This window comes from Pimephales promelas, chromosome 12, assembly GCF_988280905.1.
Source record: "Pimephales promelas chromosome 12, fPimPro1.hap1.1, whole genome shotgun sequence".
Classification (NCBI taxonomy): Eukaryota; Metazoa; Chordata; class Actinopteri; order Cypriniformes; family Leuciscidae; genus Pimephales; species Pimephales promelas.
The window spans coordinates 24,482,469-24,506,660 of NC_142780.1; the positions used below are offsets into that span (position 1 = coordinate 24,482,469).

At 38.3% G+C, this 24,192-nt stretch overlaps 1 protein-coding gene across 5 annotated transcripts; it reads right to left on the bottom strand.

Moving 5' to 3' along the window:
* Window positions 1–2,961: 2,961 nt before the first annotated feature.
* On the bottom strand, window positions 2,962–22,826 carry chd4b (chromodomain helicase DNA binding protein 4b). Of its 5 annotated transcripts, none has more exons than XM_089117795.1 (40): window positions 22,486–22,826; window positions 21,798–21,861; window positions 20,837–20,949; window positions 19,875–20,144; window positions 19,191–19,306; window positions 18,760–19,055; window positions 18,522–18,640; window positions 18,103–18,223; window positions 17,811–17,980; window positions 17,392–17,640; window positions 16,999–17,202; window positions 16,349–16,560; window positions 16,131–16,262; window positions 15,938–16,034; window positions 15,432–15,623; window positions 14,522–14,722; window positions 14,195–14,332; window positions 13,629–13,750; window positions 13,359–13,532; window positions 12,920–13,061; window positions 12,658–12,789; window positions 12,444–12,561; window positions 12,237–12,361; window positions 12,031–12,123; window positions 11,775–11,916; window positions 11,059–11,228; window positions 10,789–10,978; window positions 9,945–10,031; window positions 9,757–9,851; window positions 9,541–9,674; window positions 9,315–9,459; window positions 9,054–9,210; window positions 7,032–7,126; window positions 6,647–6,872; window positions 6,445–6,507; window positions 6,199–6,363; window positions 6,005–6,113; window positions 5,492–5,624; window positions 5,203–5,398; window positions 2,962–4,383 (listed from the first exon to the last, which is right to left on the bottom strand). In XM_089117795.1, exons 2-40 carry the CDS (start codon window positions 21,844–21,846, stop codon window positions 4,208–4,210), a joined length of 5,868 nt encoding a protein of 1,955 aa, XP_088973921.1. In that variant the 5' UTR covers window positions 21,847–21,861; window positions 22,486–22,826; the 3' UTR covers window positions 2,962–4,207. The 5 variants fall into 5 exon arrangements, with proteins under 5 accessions (XP_088973921.1, XP_088973920.1, XP_088973919.1 ...); XM_089117794.1 differs by having other exon boundaries at window positions 9,757–9,848; window positions 10,801–10,978; window positions 21,798–21,913; window positions 22,486–22,817; XM_089117793.1 differs by having other exon boundaries at window positions 10,801–10,978; window positions 21,798–21,913; window positions 22,486–22,817.
* Between the last annotated feature and the right edge of the window lie 1,366 nt (window positions 22,827–24,192).

Genomic DNA, 24,192 nt, shown 5'->3' on the forward strand with positions numbered 1-24,192 from the left:
AAACTAAAAGAGACAAATAGAGGAACTACAGGCTGAGCAAAATATCAAAAACAAACAACAACGAAATGCAAATTACCCTCACTTACCCTACCTTACAGCTTCTGAGTGTACTTCTCTTGCTTCCTTTCATTCATGTTTTTTTTTCTCGCAGGTTGATTTGTTGATTTCACGGGTTGGTGTCAGTCTGACCGTTAAAGTCCATTTTGTTTAGTGTACATTGCACTTCCTCGTTTCAAGACTTTCACCTCACACAAACACACAGAGAGAGAAAGAGAGAGGGGGGAGGGGGTTAGTTGCATTATTTACAAATTTATTCCATTAAAAAGGTCAATGGTTGCAATTGCAAACAATTGCAAACAAAGGCTACTGTCCAAATATTAAAATATATTGTGATTTCTGGATTTTTTTTAGATTATGTCTCTCACAGTGGACATGCACCTACAATGCCAATTTCAGAGCCCTCCATGATTTCTAAGTGGGAGAAGAAAATATCAAAATAAAAATAAAAATAAAGGTTGAAGTGACATATTTAATGTGCTTAAAGCTGCCGTCTGATGTTTTTCCTCTTTGTCGCCATCTCTGTTCAAAATCTGCAATTGCAGTCATTCGCGGATATATATTTTTTTTTAGCTGACGCTTTTATCCAAAGCGACTTACAATTGCTATATATGTCACTGGTTGCACGCCTCTGGAGAAAGTGTCTCACAGTGGATTCAAACCCAGGTCTCTCACACCTAAGGCATGTGTCTTATCCACTGTGTCATCACCACCCGCAATTTATGAGGATGGTGACGGAATTATCAACTTTACGCGAGTTGTACTTCGACACCCTTAACACGGCACTGCGCGGATGAACACAACGTTTGAGGAGACTGTGAGGCTGTCAGCCACCGCAACGCTGTGTATACTGTCATTCAGTATCACAGATTATTCGTTTTGGAAGTATGACTAACATAATAATTTTCACCGGAAAATAATCCAACAGTGACTGGGCTAGCTCGATAGTTTTAGTGCCTAAAACCGAAGGCTCGATACGGTTCTGTTTGGATTATGCTGTGACGAAATTTGACGCGTATCCAATGCCTCGCGTTGATGAGCTTCTTGATCGGCTAGGTCAGGTGTTGCTCGATTTTATTCGACACCGGATTGGCAGATATATAGAATATATATAGATTTATATATATATATATATATATATATATATATATATATTGAAAAACTATTAAAGTTTAAAATAACTGTTTTCCGTTTTAAAATATTTTAAAATGTAATTTATTCTTGTGATGGCAACGATCCTTCGAAATCATTCTAATTTGCATAATTGGTGTTAAAGAAACATTGTCACAGTTAAAAAAAACTGTGCAGCATATTATTTTTGTGGAACCTCAAACTGATACATTTTTCTTCAGGATTCTTTGATGAATATAAAGTTCAGAAGAACAGGATTTATTTGAAAGCAAATTGTAACAGTCTTTACTGTGACTTGATCAGTGCATCCTTGCTGAATAAAAGCATTCAATTCTACGGACCTCAAAAACCATTGCCTGACAAAATTCAATATAGCTATTCTATCCAGAAAGGGAGATTATTTTTGCCTTGCAAATTTTATTCGTCCAACCTCTAGGTTGCAGCTAACATTTGAATACTTGCAAAGTCCAAGATCCAGTTTCACGATACATATCACATCATAAAATGTTTTTTAAAAAGTTTCTGTAAGTGACTCTTTCTATAGTTGATGCTATAGAATGACACATTTCTAAAACACCTTGCCATTTGACAGGTGGTCAAAAAGAATAATACATCTTACATTGTTTTTTTCTTTTTTCTTTATTTTTTCTTTTTTTCTTAAATCACAGAATCCAAAACGCTAGACCATCTTCTAAATTTTTAACATATATTTCTAAAATTAATTCAAAGTTGAACCCTTTCAAGTTAATCTACATTGACAAATAAAAACGTTCCATTGTAAAGTTCTCCATGTTTTTGGAGACTTGCAATGGTATTCTTTGATTATCAGTCCACAAAATAGATCAGAATAGAGAAAGCCAAAAAATGAAACCAAAGTATGGCCTACATTATGCCTGTTAGTGAGAAGGCAAGTGACACCACATTACTCATCTTTTGAGATCAAACTAAAAAAGGTAGAGGAAAAAGGTCAAGTTAGAAACGGAAGCATTTTGCACATGACTATAGAAAGGTCAGAAAACTGTCCCTTACCTACATGACATGCTTTTGTCCTCTTCGGATTAATACTTGGTTGTACACACACACACACACACACACACACACACAAACAAACAAAAATGTCAAATTTGCTGGGTGAGGCTTTGGGCTTTTCAAGCTTTTGGGTGAAACGGATAAAACATCATTAACATTTATTGATCTAAATAAATGCGAAGTGAAGGCTTGACTAACTAAACTAGACATCTCCCCTTTTCCAGTCTTTCCTTACCAAAGCATATTTACTCCGATAAGTTATCTGCCTCCACCCAACCATTTTAGTTAATTGTCATAATTTCCCCATCCTGTCGTGTTGCTGTCATTCATTATTCCATGCTTCCTCTCTAAACCATCCTTTGCTGTTCTCCCCTCCATGTAATCCCTCAACATGATTGCTACTTTTACACAAGCACTTAAATAATCAATTTATAATCAGACTGAGAAATCGAAACACTTCAATCAATCCATTTGAGCTCAATTCGAATAAAATGTCAATACAATAGACAGGGCAATAGTGCAAAAGGAATCATTCGATTTTCCTAAATGAATTTGGTGGATTCAAAAATACCTGCACAAATGATGTGTGATGCGTACGTTTCTATAAGTCTGTACGTCTTCGTTAACTGAATTTTTTCTACATATTTAAAAAAAAAAGAAACAAAAAAGGGGGAAATAATGTAGCATGTATAAAAAATAAAAAAAAATTAGCTACTCCTTAAAAAAGAGACAACACTCTGCACGCTTAGTTACCTTTTTATTGCAGGTCTAAAAAAAAAAAACAGAAACCGAAGACATAATAACAATAACAGGGTAACAACGATAATTACAAAGTGAGATATGCAAAACTCCCGAAAGTGTCAAATTAGACGTTAAATAAACAGCTGTTTTTTTCACCTGTGCTTGGGGGATTTTGCCTTCTCTTTTAGGAAAAAACTAACTGGCGTTGCCTACTCTCTAATTACATTATTCAGGGGCCAATCAGAAGAGCGAATGGGGAATAAAGGTGGATTTATTTAAACAAGCACATGATTAATAATGATTAATAAACAAAAGTGAACATGGAACTTGACTTTTCTTAAAGCAGCAGTTTTCATAATGGGAAAAAAATCGTGTTTATAATTATATTTTTTTAATTCTAAAGGAATGAAAGGTCATTTGATGTCCTCACAAAAGTTGTGGCCCTGTCCAAAATGCATCTGTGAAGTTCCCAAGATTTCCTAAGAAAAAGAGTGCTTATGTGTTCGTATGTTTATAAAGCCTGCATCAGTGGACTATTACCTGACAGTCTATCTGGCATTAAGCCACCAAAATGTGAACTCGGAGGATGTCACGTGGTGGCATTTGGGACAGGGTCTGTTTTTCCATCAGCATAAACCTTTCACTTGGTTTCCAACTGCTGCCTGACAGTACTTACAGAAGGACAAGATGGAGGCCACATGATTTTAGGTTGTATCTGGTTGAAATTCAAGCTTGTGGAAATGCACAAAAAACAGTGATTCAACTAGTGTGAATTACAACATAATACACACCTGAGGAGGAAAGAGTACCCACTGCAAATATCCATTCCAAGCAAAGCAGAAATCCATACCAGCTCTTCAACCTTGCCCTGCGTGGACCACTACAGTGCGGATCAGGTGACCTGAAAAATCTGAACTGGATTTCTATTGGAGCATAATTTGGGTGCTGTGTATTCTAACATACGTACACATCTCTCAGGTCAGTAGGTGTGTGTTCAGAGGATTTTTTAATGAAGGGGGTGGAATGCCTCTAAATTGAATTTAACAGGAAATGTTAGGGAACCACAGTGTGTTAGATATAGGAACCACTCCACTCTCCTTCAGTCCAAACTAGTGTGGGCAGCTTGAACTCATATCAGATATATACAACGGATCGGATCACCTGACCCAGGTGCATGTCTGTTTGTACGTGAGATGATTCCTCATCATGACTTATGAGAGCTATGGGTGAAAAATTCATCCAGGGGTCATCAGCGTGGCGCCTGCGTCTGTGTGACCTCCGGTCCTCGGCTAGCCAGCCTGCTAAGGATACTTCTTTCTGACATCTGCAGCCGCACAGCAACGGGCGGTATTCGAGCGATGGTTGCTGGGAGCCGGGTGACATCTGCCTTCATGTCGCTGAGCAGCTCCTCCAGTTGTTTGAGAACTTACAGAAAGAATGGAGATTGAGAACAGTGGAGATTTTTGAACGCATCTCCATTTATTGTAACATTAGTGTACATCACTAAAGCTACAGGATGTAATAATCAAGCCAAATGTGGTCTGTAAAGCTATATTAAGATACTAAATAAAGTGTGAATTGTGAATTTGAGCAGTGCTGCATCGGAAACAGTGTTAAGCTGTGAAAGCAACTGTACGAAAATTTGTAAAATTATTAGGACTTAGCCTTTTAGCATCTCACAATTCGATTTGATTTCAAATTTAAATGTATTTTTATAACACTTCATTTGATTTAGAGTTATTAGGATTGATATGCAAACAGATTTTGATTCATATTTGTTTTGGATTCAAATTTAAATAGATTTTAAATCAAATTCAATTGGACGTGGATTCAAATTCTATTTAAATCTTACTGGATTTAGATTCAAATTTTATTTGATTTAGATTTATATTTGATTTGGATTCAAATTCAATTCGATTTAGATTCATATTTGATTTGGATTTACATTTAAATACATTTTTAAATCCTGGTTTTAATTTAATTAGAATTTAATTAATTCATATTTTCATATTCAGATTTAGACTAACAACTCACTAAAAATGTGATAACCAACTTTTGTTAAAAGATCCAGAATCAAATGTGAAATAAATAGTAATAATTTTTGTAATGTAAATCCTGACTGCTCGAAATAATAATTGCTATTTTCTTTTTCACTTATTTGTGTATTTCTCTGCATTGCAAAAGTGTGTGCAAAGATGAGTGGTGATTATGTTGTGCTGTACAGCGTTTTGTGAGTTGTTGTACCTTTGTGTAGAACTGCATTAGCAGGCTTGTTTCCTGACATGGACTCTTTACTGAGGTGCTGGTGTGACTCCGCAAGACACTCCACCTCACTGAAGCGTGTGTTGAGTGCCATGGAGGGGTGAGAGGGGTCCTCTGTCATGTTTAGATATGCAGCACGTCTGAGCTGCTCCTCAATCACCAGAGCTTGTTCCAACAGCTAAGCACAGACATAAATGATGCAGTTGAAAGAAGAGCCAACAAATGTAGCTCTAGAAAAACAATGAAGGCAGTGTTTCTGTACATCTCTAACCTTAAACCTGCGAGCAAGGAACTTGTTTTTAATCTCAAGGAAGTTTCCTCGGCTCATCTCTCCCTTAAAGGGCTCGTTGAGTATGGCGAACCTCGGGTCATTCTGCACATCCTGCCAGCGAGCATAGCCGTGGCTGATAGTACAGAGATTAAGGACATAATCTAAAAAATTAGGAACAGGAATCTATAACAGCAGTTAAATGTAACAAATTTCTACTTGATTCTTAGTAGAGGACAATTTTGATTCATTTGACATTTCTTGGCCACTACATAATTCCTGGAAATTGATTTATTTCAGTTTTAATGACTACTGGATAGAATGACACCGTCATTTACAGTCAGATAAAGGTCATAATAAATATAACCTCTTATTGGTGGTACATTTTTGAATTATACAAACGATAGAAAAGAATAATAAAATACACATAATCCTTTCAGTGATGCAAGCAAATGAATTGCTGTATCGGTAGTAAAAAGAATGATCAATAAAAGGACGTTAATATGTCAAGGATACTGTATGATACCAGCCAGCAGCCAGTAGTCGTGGCGACGATGCCAGATCTCGTAAGTCTTCTTGGTGACCGTGGCTGCTCTCTCTTCATTCTGCCAGAGGGAGTGAAGCTCTGGAAAGAGAAACAGAGCGATCATTGATTCAAAAACTCACCAGCACATACACATATACACACAGACAGTAAATTCCCAGTGTACCTGTGAAACCTCCGTCAGCGATGTTAAACATGAACCTCTGCTTCACTGCTTTCTTCTTCTCCTCACTCACTCCATCCCCTCCTCCACTTGTCTCTTTGGTGTTCTCTCCATTTTGCAGCTTAGCGGAGTCCTCTGACTTCACTCTGTCTTTCTCGTCTTTTGGCTCTGGTTGAAGAGAGAAAAAGACATTATTGATTGTAACAGTTATGTGTGGTATAAAGGAGGCTTATTTGTGTTCGTATGTACCTTTCTTCTCATCACTTGCTGGACTGGTGTCCATTTTTTCTGTTTTCTCTTCAGAGGATTCTTCTGCAATGGAGTAAGAAAGTATTAATGCCACTCATGGGACCTTTACTAGAGTTTTCATGGAATGAAAATGGATATTAAATCAGATTTTAATTATAAGACTTTAAAAATGGGTCATTTTAGGTAGTGCTCAGTGCTTCACCTTTGGTTTTGGATGTGTCTACACTGCTTGTGGCATCTGAACTTTCGGCTTTGACATCTGAAGATGAGTTTTTCTTCGATTCAGTGGACTCCTCTTTCTCTCCATCCTTCTCATTTTCTACATCCTTTTCTGTTGATGGTGAGGTGGCCTCTCTCTCGCTTTCCTTTTTTTCTTCTTTCTTTGCTGGACTGGAGGATTTCTCGCCTTCATCAGGAATCTCAATAATCTGAGGGGAAAAAAAAGAAGGAACGTGAGAATGACAGTTGGAGACATGAAGAAAGACAGTGTGAGACAGGCAGGTGTTTACAAAAGGAAATTGTTTAAAAATACAGAGAATAGAAACAGGAAGATGAAGTGAAATAGTGAGACTGTAAATAACAAGTACCTCATCCTCCTGTCTGAGCCCTTTCGTCTCCTTCTCTCCATCCCCCTCCATCTTCTCCTCCAGCTCTTTTACATCTTCGCCTTTGGAAAGGTCTTCTGTTTGGATAAAAAAAAAAGAGTCAGATTAATGCGTAACGATGAGCTGCACAAAGATACTGGACAAATCTTACTTCTCATTTCAACTTCCAACTTCTCATAAAAAGGTCAAATGGTCTGAAAATAAGCTGTTTTGTTTTTTCTTCATGTTCACTGGACCACATGACTTTTGCTAGACAATAGTTATTACTTAAAGATCAGTTTATACCAAAGGAAAAACTACTACCCCAACTAATAAAGTTAAAAAATTATTAAAGACAAATTAACAGTCAGGAATGAAATAAGAACAAGCGCAAGCTTAGATAAATACAAAAGAACAAAGTTACAAATAAAGTAAAAGTAGTATTCAGGTATGGTAAAGGAATAATTGAAATGTAAAAGAACACTGCAGAGTGTTCACAGTATAAATTAAAGGTGCAGTGTGGAATTTTTTGCAACCAACACAAGTTACGGTGGCCGACAGAAAAATAAGTCGTTCTCTGAGACAGCAGAAAGCCAGTTAAGCAATGAGATTTCTTTACAAAGATGAATAAGTTATGTTTACTCAACTATTCAATAAAACAAAATGTTATTGCGAATATTATTGTTACTTTTTCATCATTGTGTCAGAGTTTCATCCGCTGACTTTCACTAGTTTCTTTGCACGAAGAACAACATAGTGACGAAACGCTTTTGTCCGTTTAGGGCTACTGTAGAAACATGACGGCGCAAAATAGCGTCTTAACATGTAAGGGGACCAGTCGTGTATGTAGATAGAAACTGCTCATTCTAAGGTAATAAAAACATAACGGTTCATTATGTAAGGTCTTTAAACACCATTGAAACATAGTTATGAATATAACATTGCATTTCTGTCAACAGATCCTGCTAAAAATTACACAGTGCAACTTTAAAAAGATTTATCTTTATTAAAACTGTTTTTTTTATATTATTAATACTAATGACACAGACAGAAGGAGGTATTTATAGGATATAATGATACACATCCGATTTCTTTTTCACCTCTATGTTCACTTGAGATGTAAGTGTTACATAACCATGTTCACTAAAATACTTGTTGACATGGTAATTTTGAGATCATTTTGTCTGAATTTGTCCATTCAAGTATAAGGAGACACGAAAGAGAACTGAAGAACTAAATTTGAAATGCAGTTCTCAGTGTGCGGCTCCCTCAAGATGTGGTAAAATCAGATGGATATGGTTAAATCGACGTCATCATTACTGTCTTTATAGTGTGTACAATCACTGAGCTATAGGAAGCCTCCAGAGCTTATGTTTATGCACGTTTAGCTTCGAAACATGCACTGTATGCGGAAGACCAATCACAACAGACTGGGCCATCCGGCCAATCAGAGCAAAGTATAGACTAGCAAAAAGGAGGGATTTAGAGAGACTGATTCATCCGTCGAGTCGTTTGAGAATCAATAAAAAATGTGGTGATGTGCAATTATATTATGAGTAAATGAAATGTTTTTTTGACCATTGATACATGTAAAACCTATTGTAGGAGATCTCCAAAACAAAACTGGCAGCCTTTAAAATAGCATAATAGGGACACTTTGATACAGAATTAAAAAACATCATCGTAGATTATGTTTATTCAATTCATTGTCTGTAAGAATAATATTACATTATTCATATTTTGAATTAGCTTCTATTTTTTTTTTTCAATATTAGTACTTTTGCTATGCCAGTGCTTTGGATGTTTTTATTAGTTTTAGGGTTTTTTTATTTCAATTTGTATTTTGGTACTTCAACTTAACTTCATTTCAGTTATTATTTGCCAAGGAACCAACAAGGTAACAACAAGGCAAACAGTTTTTCATCAAATATTTATATTTTATTTTATTATATATCTTAGCTTTATTTCAAATAATTTTAAAATAGTTTTAGTTAACAATAACAACACTGATATGCATGTGTGTACCTGTTGCTGGTGTGTTGGGCTGGGTGTCTGCAGGCGTCCCTGTAGAGGGTGTTTTTGGATCTTCTCCCGCTGCAATGGCTGCCGCTCTTTTGCTTTCCTCCTGTTCTTTCATCCAGGGCATTGACCACTGACCATTGACATGCTCAAACTCCTGCACCTGTAGGAGTTTAAAACAGTCAATCACATAACGCCACTGTCATTCACAGAATCAAATAGCTCTCTATTTACCACTAAAGCACTAGCGATCATAACTTCGCACACCTTCTTGCGAATCAGTGACATCACACCTATGCGTGTGAGAACGTGTTGTCGTGACAGTCCTTCCCGTGGAACGCCGTCAGCGAATGTTTCTGCCCCGTCGGCACCTGGCTCACACAGGTGACGCATAAAAAGAGACACGTATGCCCTAAAAAAACAGAGAAAGTAGTCAAGTAAATTAAGTTAAAATAATTGACAAGAAATCCTCGGGAAGGAATGTCAGACTCACTTGAACTCCTTCTCTGATTTGCCTCGCAGGTCTCTAACAAGCCACTGGGTGGTGAAGGCATCCTGGGGAGGCATCCCATAACGCATCACTGCATTCAGGAAGGCCTTCCTTTGTCGAGCATTGAAGCCCAACACCTAATGAGGAGAGAGATGTTTAGTATAATGGAGTATGTGGAGGGAATAGTCGAAACAATTTGAAAGGTAAGTGAAGTTGTACCTCAATGTTTCCTCCCACTCTGGCCAGTAGGGGGGGCAGTGGTTTGTCTTTATCATTCCTCAAGCCTTTACGACTTGGTCTTCGGGAGTTTGCTGCTAACACAAAAAAATAGGCCTAATGTCAATACAAATATATTTCTGTATAATAACTGCTTGTTCAGATAAAGACGGTTTAATTTCATTCTTTACCTTCAGACCGCTCATCGAAGTCCTCATCACCCTCCTCTGAAGCCACAGAGTAATCTGATTGGTTATCAGACTGATCATCCTGCCAGTCTGAGAACACAAATGAGAGGGGCAATATTTTATTGAGCACTTGAGTTCTCTTGGCAAGAAAATATTTAATTTGAGGGGACAAAAAACTAAATCATGCCGACATCTACAACAAATAGGTCAAACTTTTGGACACACTTAAGGTTTTTAAGATGGCAAGACATGCATTCAGTGCAAAGGCTTCTGCCTAAATACTATAATTTAGTATTATATTTTGTTTCTATACAATGTATAATTAAACTCATTAAAAACTAAATAACATTTATAAATTATGCTATAAATTACAAGGTTTTGTAAAGTAAAACTGTTTTCATAATAAAAAAAGAAAATTACTTTATTTTTTCATCATATGTAAGTTTTGCTTAAAAATTTTTAGCACATACAACATAATTCCCATATTTTAATCTTAAAGTTTTGATGACTTCCATATTATTAAAAAATGCTAAAAGAAGTTATTAATAAAGAATGGGAAAGTGTGTCCATACTTTTGACAGGTAGTGTATGTACATCCAAACATCAACCACCCAAAATTAAAAAAATAATAATAAACTACAAATATAAAAATTCAAAAAATATTTTTTATAATTTTAAACATGAGATATTATTTTCATTGGAAATGATTTACAGATATTACCCAAAACATAAAAATGAATCTACCATATCTAAAACCACACAAGTTCATCTTCAGCCATCCAACACACATGCAACTACTCACGAACAAACAGGGAAATAGTAAAAAAAGCTTAAAATGCGCCTGTACCCCGTCTACTACCTCTGTCCTCCTGTGAGCAATCGTTGTAGTTCACGGGTTTGCGTGGCCGTTTGCCTTTGCCCAAGTGACGAGCGAGATCTTCCTGCTGCTGCTCATAATGATGGCGCAACAGTTTCTCCCAGTAATCAGGATCTACACTTTCTTCCTGCTTAATGATCTCTCTATCCACATCCTCCTCCTGACGAAGACATACCATAAGATGTACATATAGATACATATGACATAAACACACACAGTCAGAATCCCACAAAAACTTACCTCCTCTTCCTCATCTTTGACCACATACTGGGCCACTTTAAAGGAGCTGAGGTATTCATTCATACTCTGAAGCTCTGTGTCGTCTGTTGCATCTTGGTTTCTGTCCAACAAGCGATCAATGGCCTTGTCATCATAGTGGATCACACTGCCGTCTTCCTCCTTATTGTCACCTGGATGGGAGACATTCACTTGTTTTAGAATTGATTTTAATCTTTACTTTGTCCCTTTCTTGTATCGAGCCTGTTAATTCGCTGATTCCATTTTTGTATTTATTTATTTTCCATATTGTCTAGTACTAGAAGTGCTTTACCTGCATTGGCAGTATTTTAAAGGGGTCATGGCATTGGTTATATAATAGGGCTCAACACTAGGATTTTATTTACCATATCAGATATTTACTTTTAACATTTGCCCTGGCCAATTATAAAGAACTGTTGTCACACATTTTATTTTTAACTTACTGAGGCATCAGAGCGAAACTGTACTCACCACAGCAGCTTACGTTTTTTTTTATTATATCCGATACTGACTGATCCACAAAACAAGTCACATATAAACTCTTTAACTACAAGCTGAACATCTGTTAATCACTGTAGCCAAAGTTCAGCTGCTTTAAATGTCATTATTGTTCTGTCAAATGTTTATTCCACTTTCTGATCTCAAATCAAGATCACGTTTAAAAGATGAAATATTACTTAAAACCGTGTTTTTCTCACCCTCTCCGAGCTCATATTTGAAAAGCTGTTCTGTGCCGAACTTTAAGATGTCATCCAATTCTTGCTTGGACATGGATCCAGCCTTGGAGCCCAGACCGGGCCGCACCACCAGGTGGGTCAACATCATCTTCTTCTTTGCCACCTGAGACACAAGGGTCATGCGATGACTTTTACAAGGGGTAGAGTTTGATCGTTAAGTGTTTTTCTACATAGTTTTGTATTTGCCTGGGTTTCAAACCACTGTAACATATCTCACCTGAGTAATTCTCTCCTCAACAGATGCTTTAGTGACAAATCGATAGATCATGACCTTCTTATTCTGACCAATTCGATGAGCCCTGCTAAACGCCTGAGAAAGACACCAGGAGAGAGACTGTGTCAGAAAGAGTTTGCCCACATATTATCTCACAGAGATACAAGTGTTTGATATTTCTAGCATCACGTATTTCACATCGTATCTACCTGGATGTCATTGTGCGGGTTCCAGTCTGAGTCGTAGATAATGACAGTGTCAGCAGTTGCCAAATTGATGCCCAAACCCCCCGCTCTGGTGGACAGGAGGAAAACAAACTGAGGAGCGCCAGGAGCTGCAATGAGAGGAAACAGACATTTTTGATCAAAACAAACCATCCATAATGTTGATCAAAATGGCAGGCATTATCCCCTCACCATTGAATCTATCGATGGCTTCCTGTCTCATCCCTCCAGTCACCCCTCCGTCTATCCTTTCATACTTGTATCCCTCGTTCTCCAGGAAGTCTTCCAGCAAATCCAACATCTTTGTCATCTACAACAATAGATTTAAGTATATTAGAGCATATACTGTAGTTATATTCTGAGTATATTTGTAACCTGTGTGTGTTTCTGGCATGTGTGTGTGTACCTGTGAGAATATAAGGACTCTATGTCCACCCTCCTTCAGTTTTTTCAGCATCTTAAACAGAAGCATCAGTTTCCCAGAAGCCTTTGTGAGGGCACTGCCATCATACATGCCATTAGGCATTTTAGGGGCTTCCTGCAAAATGAGACCCATATCAATCACCCATTAAGAAGTATTGTTGTTATTCATTTAAAACCTAAAAGCTGTCAGTTCCCCCCATCTCTACTGTAAAATGGTAGTTGAGAGTGAGCGAATGGAAGCTCACATTAGCAGCTGTGGGAAAAAGGTAGGGGTGGTTACAGCATTTCTTCAGGTCCATGACCACATTGAGCAGAGAAACCTGGTTTCCTCCACCACGAGTGTTCAGAGCTTCAAAGTTGCGTGTCAGGATGTACTTGTAATATTTCCTGTCCCAGAAAAACAGAAAATCGAATCAGAGGCTATTGCCATTTAAAAAGCCTACAGTAAATGTAATAAAAGAGTATTAAATATTGTAATAAGGCCCAATAACCCTATATTTTATATAGACAGACGTAAACAGAATCATCAAACTGTCAGTCATACAGTTCAATGATAGACGCTGTAAACAACAGATGTTGTCCAGCAGGTGGCGCAAATCAGTCTGAGTGAAAAATGTGGCCTAGAAGAAATGTGCAGAATCTTAAACAGAACATTCATTGACAATTACTGAACAAGTCTCGTACTTCTGCATGGGGCTGAGCTCCACACGCACGATGAGCTCAGTTTTTGAGGGCATGTGTTTGAAGACATCAGCTTTAAGTCTTCTGAGCATGTGAGGACCCAACATATCGTGCAGTTTCTTAATTTGGTCTTCTTTAGCAATGTCAGCAAACTCTTCCAGGAAACCTTCCAGATTACTGAAACACACACATATTTAGTACGGAACAATGTGAAAAAAATGGAGGGCACATAAAAATCATCATTGCACTCACTTATCCAGAACACACACTTACTTGAATCTCTCAGGTGTGAGGAAGTTGAGCAGATGGAAGAGCTCCTCCAGGTTGTTCTGTAAAGGTGTGCCGGTCAACAGCAGCTTATGCTGAAGAGGATAGTTATTCAACACACGAAAGAACTGAGAGAGGGGGGGAGAAAGGAGAGAGAGAGTTAGTTATAAATCCATGACTTATAACATTTAAAGAATAGATCTCTCTGAAATCAAAGTTCTGTCATCATCTATTCACTCTCATATTGCTCCAAACTTGCACGACTTTCTTTTGCAAAAAAAAACGTATGTAAAAGCACCATAAAAGTAGTCCATGAGACTGTTGCACTATTTTCCAAGTTTTCTGAACTTATTTGATAGGTTGTTGTTTTTTGTAAGCTCAAATGTAAGTACTTATAACCTCAGCGAGCTGATATCGGCTGCAAACCAATCATTAGTGAAAGAAACTAAGTCATACAGGTTTGGAACTACACAAGAGTGAGTAAATGATGACAGAATTTGAATTTTTGGATGAACAAATCCTTTAAGTAGTAATTAATTTGGTGTGTCAGGGGTCTGACACATGGATCTTACCTTTGACTGATTATTTTTCAATCTATGGGCCTCATCTACCACAAGACAAGCCCAGTCAATGGAGCCCAGGATGGCTTGATCAATTGTGATGAGCTCATAGGATGTCAACAGCACATGAAACTTCACAGCAGCCTCTTTCTACACAGATGAAGAGTTTCAGGAACCACGCATAGTAGGCAGATAAAGACAATGGTAATATCATCAAGCCACACAGCAGATGTGGCAAAGATTTACATGAACCTACATGTTTACCGTTATGGTTACTAGTTCTCTCTGATTATAAGCTATTGTATCAACTCTTCCCCTCCTTTCCTTTGTGATTCATACCTTCATTTTAGAGGCCTTTTTCCCACCGCGGATGGCGTTGTCCTCAAAGGAGAATTCATTCTCTCGTATGACAGCTCTGCTGTCTTTATCACCCACATAAGTGACCACGTACATGTCTGGGGCCCACATCTCAAACTCTCTCTCCCAGTTAATAATAGTGGACAGAGGGGCACTGACCAAGAAGGGCCCCTTCGAGTGACCCTGAGAGAAACAATTACCAAATATACACCATTTTTTACTTTAAAGCCACAATTCATTTAAATAATACATTTTATGATAAACATCCATGTCTTCCTAGAGACCATTTATATCTGTAAATCCAATGAATCAAAGTGATTTGATAATACAAGAAAGGAAATTCCACTACTGTTTAAAACTTTGAAGTCCGTAAGCTTTTTTTGTTTTGTTTAATTACAAATTCATTTTTTTATTCAGCAAAGCAGCATTAAATTGATCAAACATCACATACAGACTTTTACACTTAGAAAAGATTTCAACTTCAAATGCTCTCCTTTAGAACTTTCAGTTCACCAAAGAATCTTGGTTAAAAACTGTATCATGATTTCCAGAATAATATTATGCAAGACTTTTTCAACTTTTATAATAATGAATATGAATGGTTTCTAAAGCACCAAATCAGCATATTAGAATAATTTTCACTAAAAAAAAAAAAGGATCACTGACACTGAGACCTGGAATAATGACTTCTGAAAATTCAGCTTTGCCATCACAGGAATAAATTACATTTCAAAATATATTTAAACAGAAAACAGTTATTTTAAATTGTAATAATACTGTTTTCACTATCATTTTTATTTGAAAGAAATGCAGCCTTGGAGAGCACAAGAGGCTTTTTTTGAAAAACATTTTCATAGCGATGGTGTACTTATATATTTGTAAGAAAACACACCTCTTTGTAGAGCGAGTAGAGGAAGACAGCAGTTTGAACAGTCTTTCCAAGACCCATCTCATCAGCCAGGATGGTATCTGTGCCCTGAGCCCAAGAAAAACGCAACCAGTTCAGTCCCTCCAGCTGGTATGGGTGAAGTGTGCCGCCCGTAGAGTCCAGATAATCCGGTTGCCTATCAAACTTTATAGTGGGCTGAAAGTAAGAGACAGGAAGAATATTAGTTCATTGACAGTCAAAACCTAATCATATATTTTCTTTGGCTTTTAAACAATGTTTTCAAACAATCTTTTGGCCTCACTAATAATTATATTATTGGTTACACTTGAGATAACAGAAAATTACAGGAAAAAAGAGGGAACAGGACAGGAAAAAGGGGGCCATGGTATGTATTTCTATTGAATAACTCCCAGTGCAAAACCATGGCTCCAACCTAAATGTGTAAAGTATACAAATTCCATCTTATAAAGCAGACAGATATTGATTTGAGTTGTTCCAAGATTCCTTACATCCACAACAGGATTAGCAGGAGGCCTCTCTGTCTTCCTCACTTTGACCTTCTTTATCTTTTTACCTGGTCTGCCCTCCTCTCCAAGCATCAACTCCCTGACAAACAGAAAGAAAGAAGATATGTCGATTAAATTATAGCTGCAACATTTTTTCATACTAGGGTGTATGCTGCAGAGTAATGTGAGCATGTACCTGTGGTTCCAGTAATGCTGTTTGAAGGTCTCAAAGTCTGGGATGTCCATGTCTTCACTCTCCCAGGTTGACTGATCATACTGTAAATCTCTCCATTTGATCAGATAGTGAACGTTATTCTTTTTATCCACACTGCCAGAAAGAACAGAGAAATGAATATCCAAATAGTTGAGCAGATGTTGTTCTTCAAGAGATTTTGAAAATATGAACACCCTCACCTGTGATTTAATATGCGGTGGATGAGGAGCCACTCCATCTTTACTCCAAAGCGTCCATACTGATCCTCCATACGGGCATAGAAGGGATCTTTATTCTTCCTCTTACAGCTCTTATCCTCATCTCCCTCAGCACCCATCTCTAGATTGGGGGGCTCTTCCATATCGGTCTTCCGCTGATAGTTACGGAACATTACCTGACAGTTCAGCTCCAACTGTGACAAGAGAGGGAAAAATACATACATGATTGGACGATTGTACTAATAAACATGCTCGTGTAAACAAATGCACGATTTAATGTGCAATTGGCCATATAAGAGTGTATAACTACTTTTATGTTCTTGACTTAAAAAGATGGACAATATAACAAGGGACGCACAGTATAATGGTACCATACCGGCTATTAGATGTATTATAAATAATTTATTAAATGTGCATTACATTAAAAATTACTCTTGCCATGATCTAACATTCACTTAAAGTTAATATGCAAAAACAGTAATAATTTACATTTAATTTAGAATATAAAACCGTCGATTTATTTATGGAGGGTTTCATTTTTCATTTATTTAGACAAAAACCTATTGATTTAATATCAGCCAAAACAAGAAAATAATTAAATTTCTCTTTACATGGCATTGTGTGTGCATTACCTGTAGTTCCTGGACCCAAGAACAGTGCCAGTAGGACATGTTGCACCACTTTACAAAGAACTCTCTCTCCTTCCGACCAATCATAGGAGGAGGATCTGGAGCATCGGCTGGGAGGTCTACAGGCCGAGGAACGGGCATTGGGGGAGGGGCTTCACCCCAGCGCCAGGTCAGAACTTTCTGGACTTTGCCTTTCAGTGGAGCACTCTGAGAAAACAAGATATATTATATTTGTTCTGTAGAATTAAACAAGAAAAAACACATCAATGTTAATTGGGATTCAGTAATGTTGATCCTATGTATTTCAGCAATGACACATCTACGAAGATAAAATCTCAAGAAAACCAAATCCAAAGGATAGACTTGGACTAAGACACTATATTATTCCTCTCTCACCAGGCAGCGTGGGCAGATCCACTCTCCATTGGGGATATCTGGCAGGGGCGGGTTAAGACAGTGTAAGTGGTAAGACGAGGGGCATGTGTCACAGCATAGCAGCTCTCCTCCATCCTTGCAAACCCGACAAAACTCCATGTGGTGATCGTCTTCCTCTTCTACCTCTCCTTCATCCCTCCTTCCATCATCATTCTCCTCCTCACCCTCAGAACTCTCCTCACGAGCCTCCCATTGAATACCCTCCTTCTCCTGAGAGAAAGACATAAATAATGCATAATCAACAGAAACTTTAGTCATTAAATATCGATGGAATGTAGAGAACTAGTGCACACACACGGAATATAATTTTTACTCAATGAGCACAGAGCAGCTTGAGGAAAGGACATTCATTCATTCGGAACATGTTTGCATGTACTTACGCAGTGGGGGCAGCTCCAGGTCCCCTCTGGGGCTCTCTCCATGTCAGGATCTAGACACACCATGTGATAGGCTCTCGGACAGGTGTCACATAAAATGATCTCACCACCCTGCTGACACACCTCACAATAGTCCTGATGATCGGTCTCATAGCCATCAGCATCCTCATCCACTATGAAAGAAGGAGGGCTTAGATCAAATATAAATGGCTGGAAAGCGTCCAAACTAGTAAAATGTGTTCAATATAACGTGTGTTCAGCAGAATAATTTGAGTTTTCGCTCTCTTTGACTCACCCTTCTTCTTCTTCTTGGAACTCTTGGACTTCTTACTCTTGGAACGGCTGCCCCGACTATTGGATCCATCACTTACTGAGAAAGTGTCAAAATCACTCTCACCATCATCATCCTCACCGCTCTGAGAAAAGAAACCATGGGTGAAGGGGTGCAAAACAATTAAGTGATGTTAGTGATGATGACATACAAATAAGGAATACAGGTATAATTTAATATATATGCAGTATCGTTCAACCGGTTGGGATTTGTATGATTTTGCACGACATGCATTTATTTAACATGATTATATATCATTAAATATTGTAATCTCATTTTTAACTATGATATTAATAAATTAATAATATTAAGATGTGTAGAATAATGTGTTGAACAGTATAAATTAGCTAATATATGTAAGCATATAAGGAATAGATGCATACAGAGGAACGCTTTCTCTTGAAATTTCCCAGTTTAATCTTGAGTGGAGCCACTTTCTTCGCTTTAGACTTTTTGTCCTGGGGCTTTGGAGTGGACTTGGTCTTTCTTCGTGCATTTGGGCCTAGAGTAGATACATACACGCAAAACAAGAAGTTGAGTAATTAAAAAAAATACATACAATAAATACACTTTTGGTTCCCAAAAAAACCTTCAAAATAAACTCTCTCTCTCTCATCTGACCTTTGCCCTCTTTGGTCTTTGCTTTCCGCAGGGGGACCACTGGGGGCTGCTGGGGTGGGGGTAGTGCAGCAGGAGCTGCTGTTGATGTGGGCGGGGCTGTTGGTGCCGCCCCTCCTCCATCCACCCTGGTCACCATACTCTCCACTGCAGCAGCTACGTTGGCAGCTGCCAGGGCTGCGTTAGCACTCGCTGAGCCTCGCATGGGATTATTAGTGCTGAACTCTCGCCATTTAGCTCCTAAAACCATCATCATCTTTGACACAGCGATCTTAGGGTTCTTAGCAGCTATTAGAGGTCTAAACAAGAGAAGAAATGAAAAAGACATTTCAGATCAGTCACCTGACGAGTATAGATTATTATATGAATGTTTACATGAGGTGATAATACATATGGGACAAAAACAGAAAGTCAAAGAAGCAGAACTGCTCTACCTGACAAACTGGCTGAAAGCTTTGTAATTGGTGAGAGAGGTGTAGTCCTCCTGGGTAAAGGTGTAGTCAATGTCTTTCATCCCCCAGTCTGCTAATAGCTGAGAGGAAGATTTGGGCTGGAGAAAAGAGGATAACAGATGACAAACACTGGAGAATGCAATCAAAAAAGGTAGCCATATAATATCACCTGACCTGAACCTTTATCCAAAAACATACACTACCTTTTTAAAGAAATAAGCCTTTAATAAATTTAAAAATTAAATTGATCAAAAGTGACAGTAAAGACACTTAAAATGTTACAAAATATTTCTATTTCAAATAAAATCTATCCTTATCTAAAAAGTATTGTGTTTTCCACAAAGACAGTAAGAGACTCCTTTGAACAGCATTTATTAATCTTAACAATCCAAAATTTTTAATGGTAGTGCACCAAGGAAAAAGCACAAAATATAACATTAGCTGATGAAAACTTTACAAGCAAAACTTAAAATCAGTATTTATTGTGGCAACAATGTAGAAAGGACAGGGCAGGGCTTGATATTAAACTGTTTTTCCATCCGTAACACTGATTGTTAAAGCGTAAGTAATCCAATTCAAAAATCCAATACTGTATTCCAATACTGTCCAATACTTTTTTTGTAGTTGTCACCTTGTGCCATAGACTACCCATCGGCTACCCCTTACCTGTCCTTCATTATCATCGTCATCATCATCTTCCTCCTCGGGCTCTGGGTCTTTACGTTTGCTTTTCCCTCCAGATGAGCCGCCAGCCTTTTCTCCCACTGAACCTCCCTTCTTCCTCTCCTTCGATGAGCTGGATCTCTTTTTCTTCTTCTTGCTCGGAGCATAGTCACTCCCTTCACTCTCAGATCGCATCACTCCGTCCTCCTCCTCTTCCTCGCCTTCCACCATTCGGATTGCTTCCATGACTTCAGGAGAGCTGACAGGAACCTCCTAGATCATGAAACCACCCAAAGAGAGGTGACAGTATCAGATATATTCAGGAAAAAAACCCTTCAGTTCAATGCTCGATTCTAAAACGTGTTTCTGTTAACATGTTTAACAGTTACGGTAATGCCAAATTATGATTGATGTGACACTGTACAGGTGACATCACACATTTGTGAATTTATTGACAGGATAGCCCCTTGAGATGCAACATCTCATTTTCAAGGGGGTCCTAAAAACATAAGTAATATACAACACAGACAACATAAGACACAACAACATTACAAAACAACACTACAACAACAACAACAACAACAAAAAAAACAAAACAAAAAAGAAAGAAAGAAAGCTCAACCTGCTTCTCACACTCTTGTGGGCTACTACACCCAACATAGTTTCAGTAGTTAGTAGTTTCATTACAGAATCTCATCATCATAAATCGTCAACATACACTACCTTTAAAATGTCAGTATGAATTTATATTGGGGTTTTTTTTTGAAGAAGAAGAAGTCTCTTATGCACACCAAGTCTGCATTTATTTGATCAAAAATACAGTAAAAACAGTACTGTTTCTTTTTTTTTCATTTCAAATTAAATTATTCCTGTGATAGCAATTCTTAATTCAGTCTTCTGACTTTTGATTTAATCTAATGCATCCTGACTACATTATATATGGACTGAAGAGGTGTTCTGCTAACCTCTCTGAGGACTTTTTGTCGTTTGCTGCTCCTGCTTTCACGGCTTTTCTTTGCTTTCTTCTTCTTTTTGGATTTGGGAGTCTCTGCCTCAGATAACTGTTCATCCACATCATCTGTCCAAAGCAGACACACAGCATACACCAAACATAAAATAATCATAGCTGAACAATCATCTTTATTTTGATTATCTGTCCTTCATATCCTTTCAGAACTGATATAATAATTTTATTCTAACTGTATGACCCATACTAAATATAATGACTGGAGGAAATATGGCAAATCAATGTAGGTCCATTAACAAAGTTTAAAGCCTTTAGAATACATTATTGTTGAGCATTCCTGCCTCGAGATGTGGACCTTTTGTCGAAATATGTCAGCAGCAGTGAAACTACGGCAAAAGGCTCTTGCTTTGGTAATCATTCATTTATTATAAGCTCTCTGTTGATAGGATGCGCTACCAACGCCATTTCCGAGGGCGGCCAGAATAAGAAAGCAAAACAAATGGGCTTGACACACTAGATGCTAAACAACTACGAACGCTTAAGTACAAAAACAAGCCCCTTTCGCTCCTATGATACTAAGGTAAAGGAGTCTGTAACAAAAAGGGTTTATGTTTTATTTTAACAGCTGACGCTTTCACTACGGATCAGTGATTCAGGAAGTGATGTGACTTTTGCATGCAGCTAACACTAACAGGCTACTACTGCAGCATAACCTAAAGATTTGGCTTTTATATAGGTGGATGATGCAGTTACACGTGGCTTGCCAGGTCAAGCTAAATAAATAAACATTCAATCTAGCAGCGTTCTCCTTACAGAACTGGCCATTTATCCAGACACACTTGACATGTCAGCAGTTCATTTACATGTTTGGGCTCATTTAGGGAGGTTATATAACATGATGTGGTAAATGAGAGTCCAGACTCTGGCTCTGCTCGGGACAGCTAACGTTAAATCCTTACCATCTCGCATGGGTCCAAAATGGTCCCGGTCGTCTTCACTCCCTGACATGTTTCCGTCAGGACGCTTCATAAAATAGAAATAACAACAATATTTTGGTCAGGTTTTTAGCAGCACCCTATGTTGACAGAGAGAGAAACAAGTGACAGCGGAGGCTAGCTGTGTTAAGGTAAAACAAAATCAATTAACAATGGTGGCATTACAAAATTACAACATCACACAGCGTGTTGGGTTAAAAGGAGTTTGACGTAGACGTGTCATTTCGGCCTTTTTCGTAAACTTTCTCGTTAGGTCCGAGCGAAAGACGCCTCAACTTAGCTGTCAATCAAGTTAGCAAAGCTAGCAAACAGAGCATAGACAGAGTCAAGTGATCTAGGGAAAATGGCAGCCGACTAGATGAGTTGAGTTAAAGCGATAATCTGCCATCGTTTCTCATTATATTCGATTCTTAAAAACTTTCCTCCTTTAATAACATGCGGAGGTCGCGAAGCCCCCGAAACAAACACCATTTGGCCCTTAAAGACGCGGTGTCTTAACAGTTGTAAGTTAACGTTACCCGTAATTTTAGATTTGTTTATTTGTTTTCTGTTTTCTGGTATGACAAAAAGCTCATCGAGGGACACGAATTTATATGTATGTATATTTTTTTTAATGCAGGCGGTTGGAAGTGGGTGGGAGGAATTGACTTACAGGTCAGTCCAAGGTGTAGATACTCGGCGGTATGATCAGCTTAGTCTGACGCGAAAGCTGTAGGTTAGTTACTACCTATCACTGAAAAATAAAAACAAGCTCCGAAAAGGTGTGAATCTTTGGGAGACGTCGTCCACTCTTCTCCCCTTTCCCCAGCGTCAGTGACCAGAAGCGAACATCCTCATACACACAAAGAAATCAGAGGGGGGGTAGAGACATCCCATAATAATCCTAGGCACGCTCCCCCCTCCCTACAACACTCACTCAACTCTGCATAGTTACCTCGCAACCTACAGACCATAATAATCATCTCCCCCTCGCACACAGTACCAGCAAGTACACACTGCCTTCCCCTTTCTTAGTCCCTGCCCCCTTAGCAACCACGTTGCTATGGAGACACTGCCCCCTCCCGCCCTCTCTGACATCCCATAATAGTCATAAGCAGGCTGCTCTGACATCCCATAATAAACACAACTCCTAAAAGAGAGGGAAGGGAAAAAACACAACACCAGTCACATGGTCTCCAGGGAAACCCCAGGCCACTGGCGACAGACCATAATAATCTGCGGCTGTCTGTCCACCTGGCTAGGTTTTTGGTGTACAAGTGACAAAAAACACATTTGCACCTGGTTGGACGACATGCTAACAACAAGTAGTGCGCTTCGGCTATCTGTCAAATGCCACACACTACAAGAGTGACGCTTCACAGCTTCAGAGGTGATGAGATGTCAAGGTGCTGCAGTCCTTTTTGCTTCTCGTTAATCAGATATCAGACCGAAGTCTGACTCCTGCAATGAGTTTTTGGGAAGCAGTGTCAAATGAACATTAACTCTTATGAATTGGATGTGTCGTGACAATCCCAAAATGACACTTTTGGACTGTCTGAACTCCAGTGACTTCACTTCAGCTATACCTGCACATAACAACAGGTCAAAGAGACTTCCCATAAGAGGGAATGAAATGCAGAAGTAATATTTTCATCCATTCAAGCATCACGGGTTTTGTTTTGGCCAAGTAGATCTATTTAAAGTCACCATGAAAACAAAATGGACTAATGGACTTATTTTGTATGTAATATTGCATGTATCCATTCATAATATTATTAATTCATGTGCCCACCTAATCTTTAATTAAAATATCATCACCTCCCACTTGCAACGACATTCCATCTCTTCTCTGATGATGTGTTTACTGGTGCAAGGGCGGGACAAACTGTCACTCACATGAGATCACAGCAATTAAACCACAATGATTCTATCATTGGACAAAATCAAGTCCCAAGACATGTGCATTCACACTACAAGCGACTTTTTCACTGCATGTTGCCAGTGGCTGGCGGTGAGGTCGCTAGTGAGCGTTCCAATATTGGTTGCCTACACTCTTGGAAGAAATGGTTCTATTTAGAACCAAAAATGGTTCCATTCCCTGCTTCATATATGGAACTCCAAAATGGTTCTATATAGAACCATTTTTTTTTGGGTAAAAGGTTCTATTGGCCAAGTACGGAACCCCGGGGTTCTATATAGAACCCAGAGGAACCCTTTTTTAAGAGTGTATAGAACCTTTTAGGGGTTCCAAATATGTAGCGCTGATAGAACCTTTTAAGGTTCTATAGAGAACCTTTTCTTCTAATTGTGTAGTAATGTTTGTGAGTGACATTCATGGATGTTACTCCATGTTGTGTAGACAACATATCAGTTTTATTGC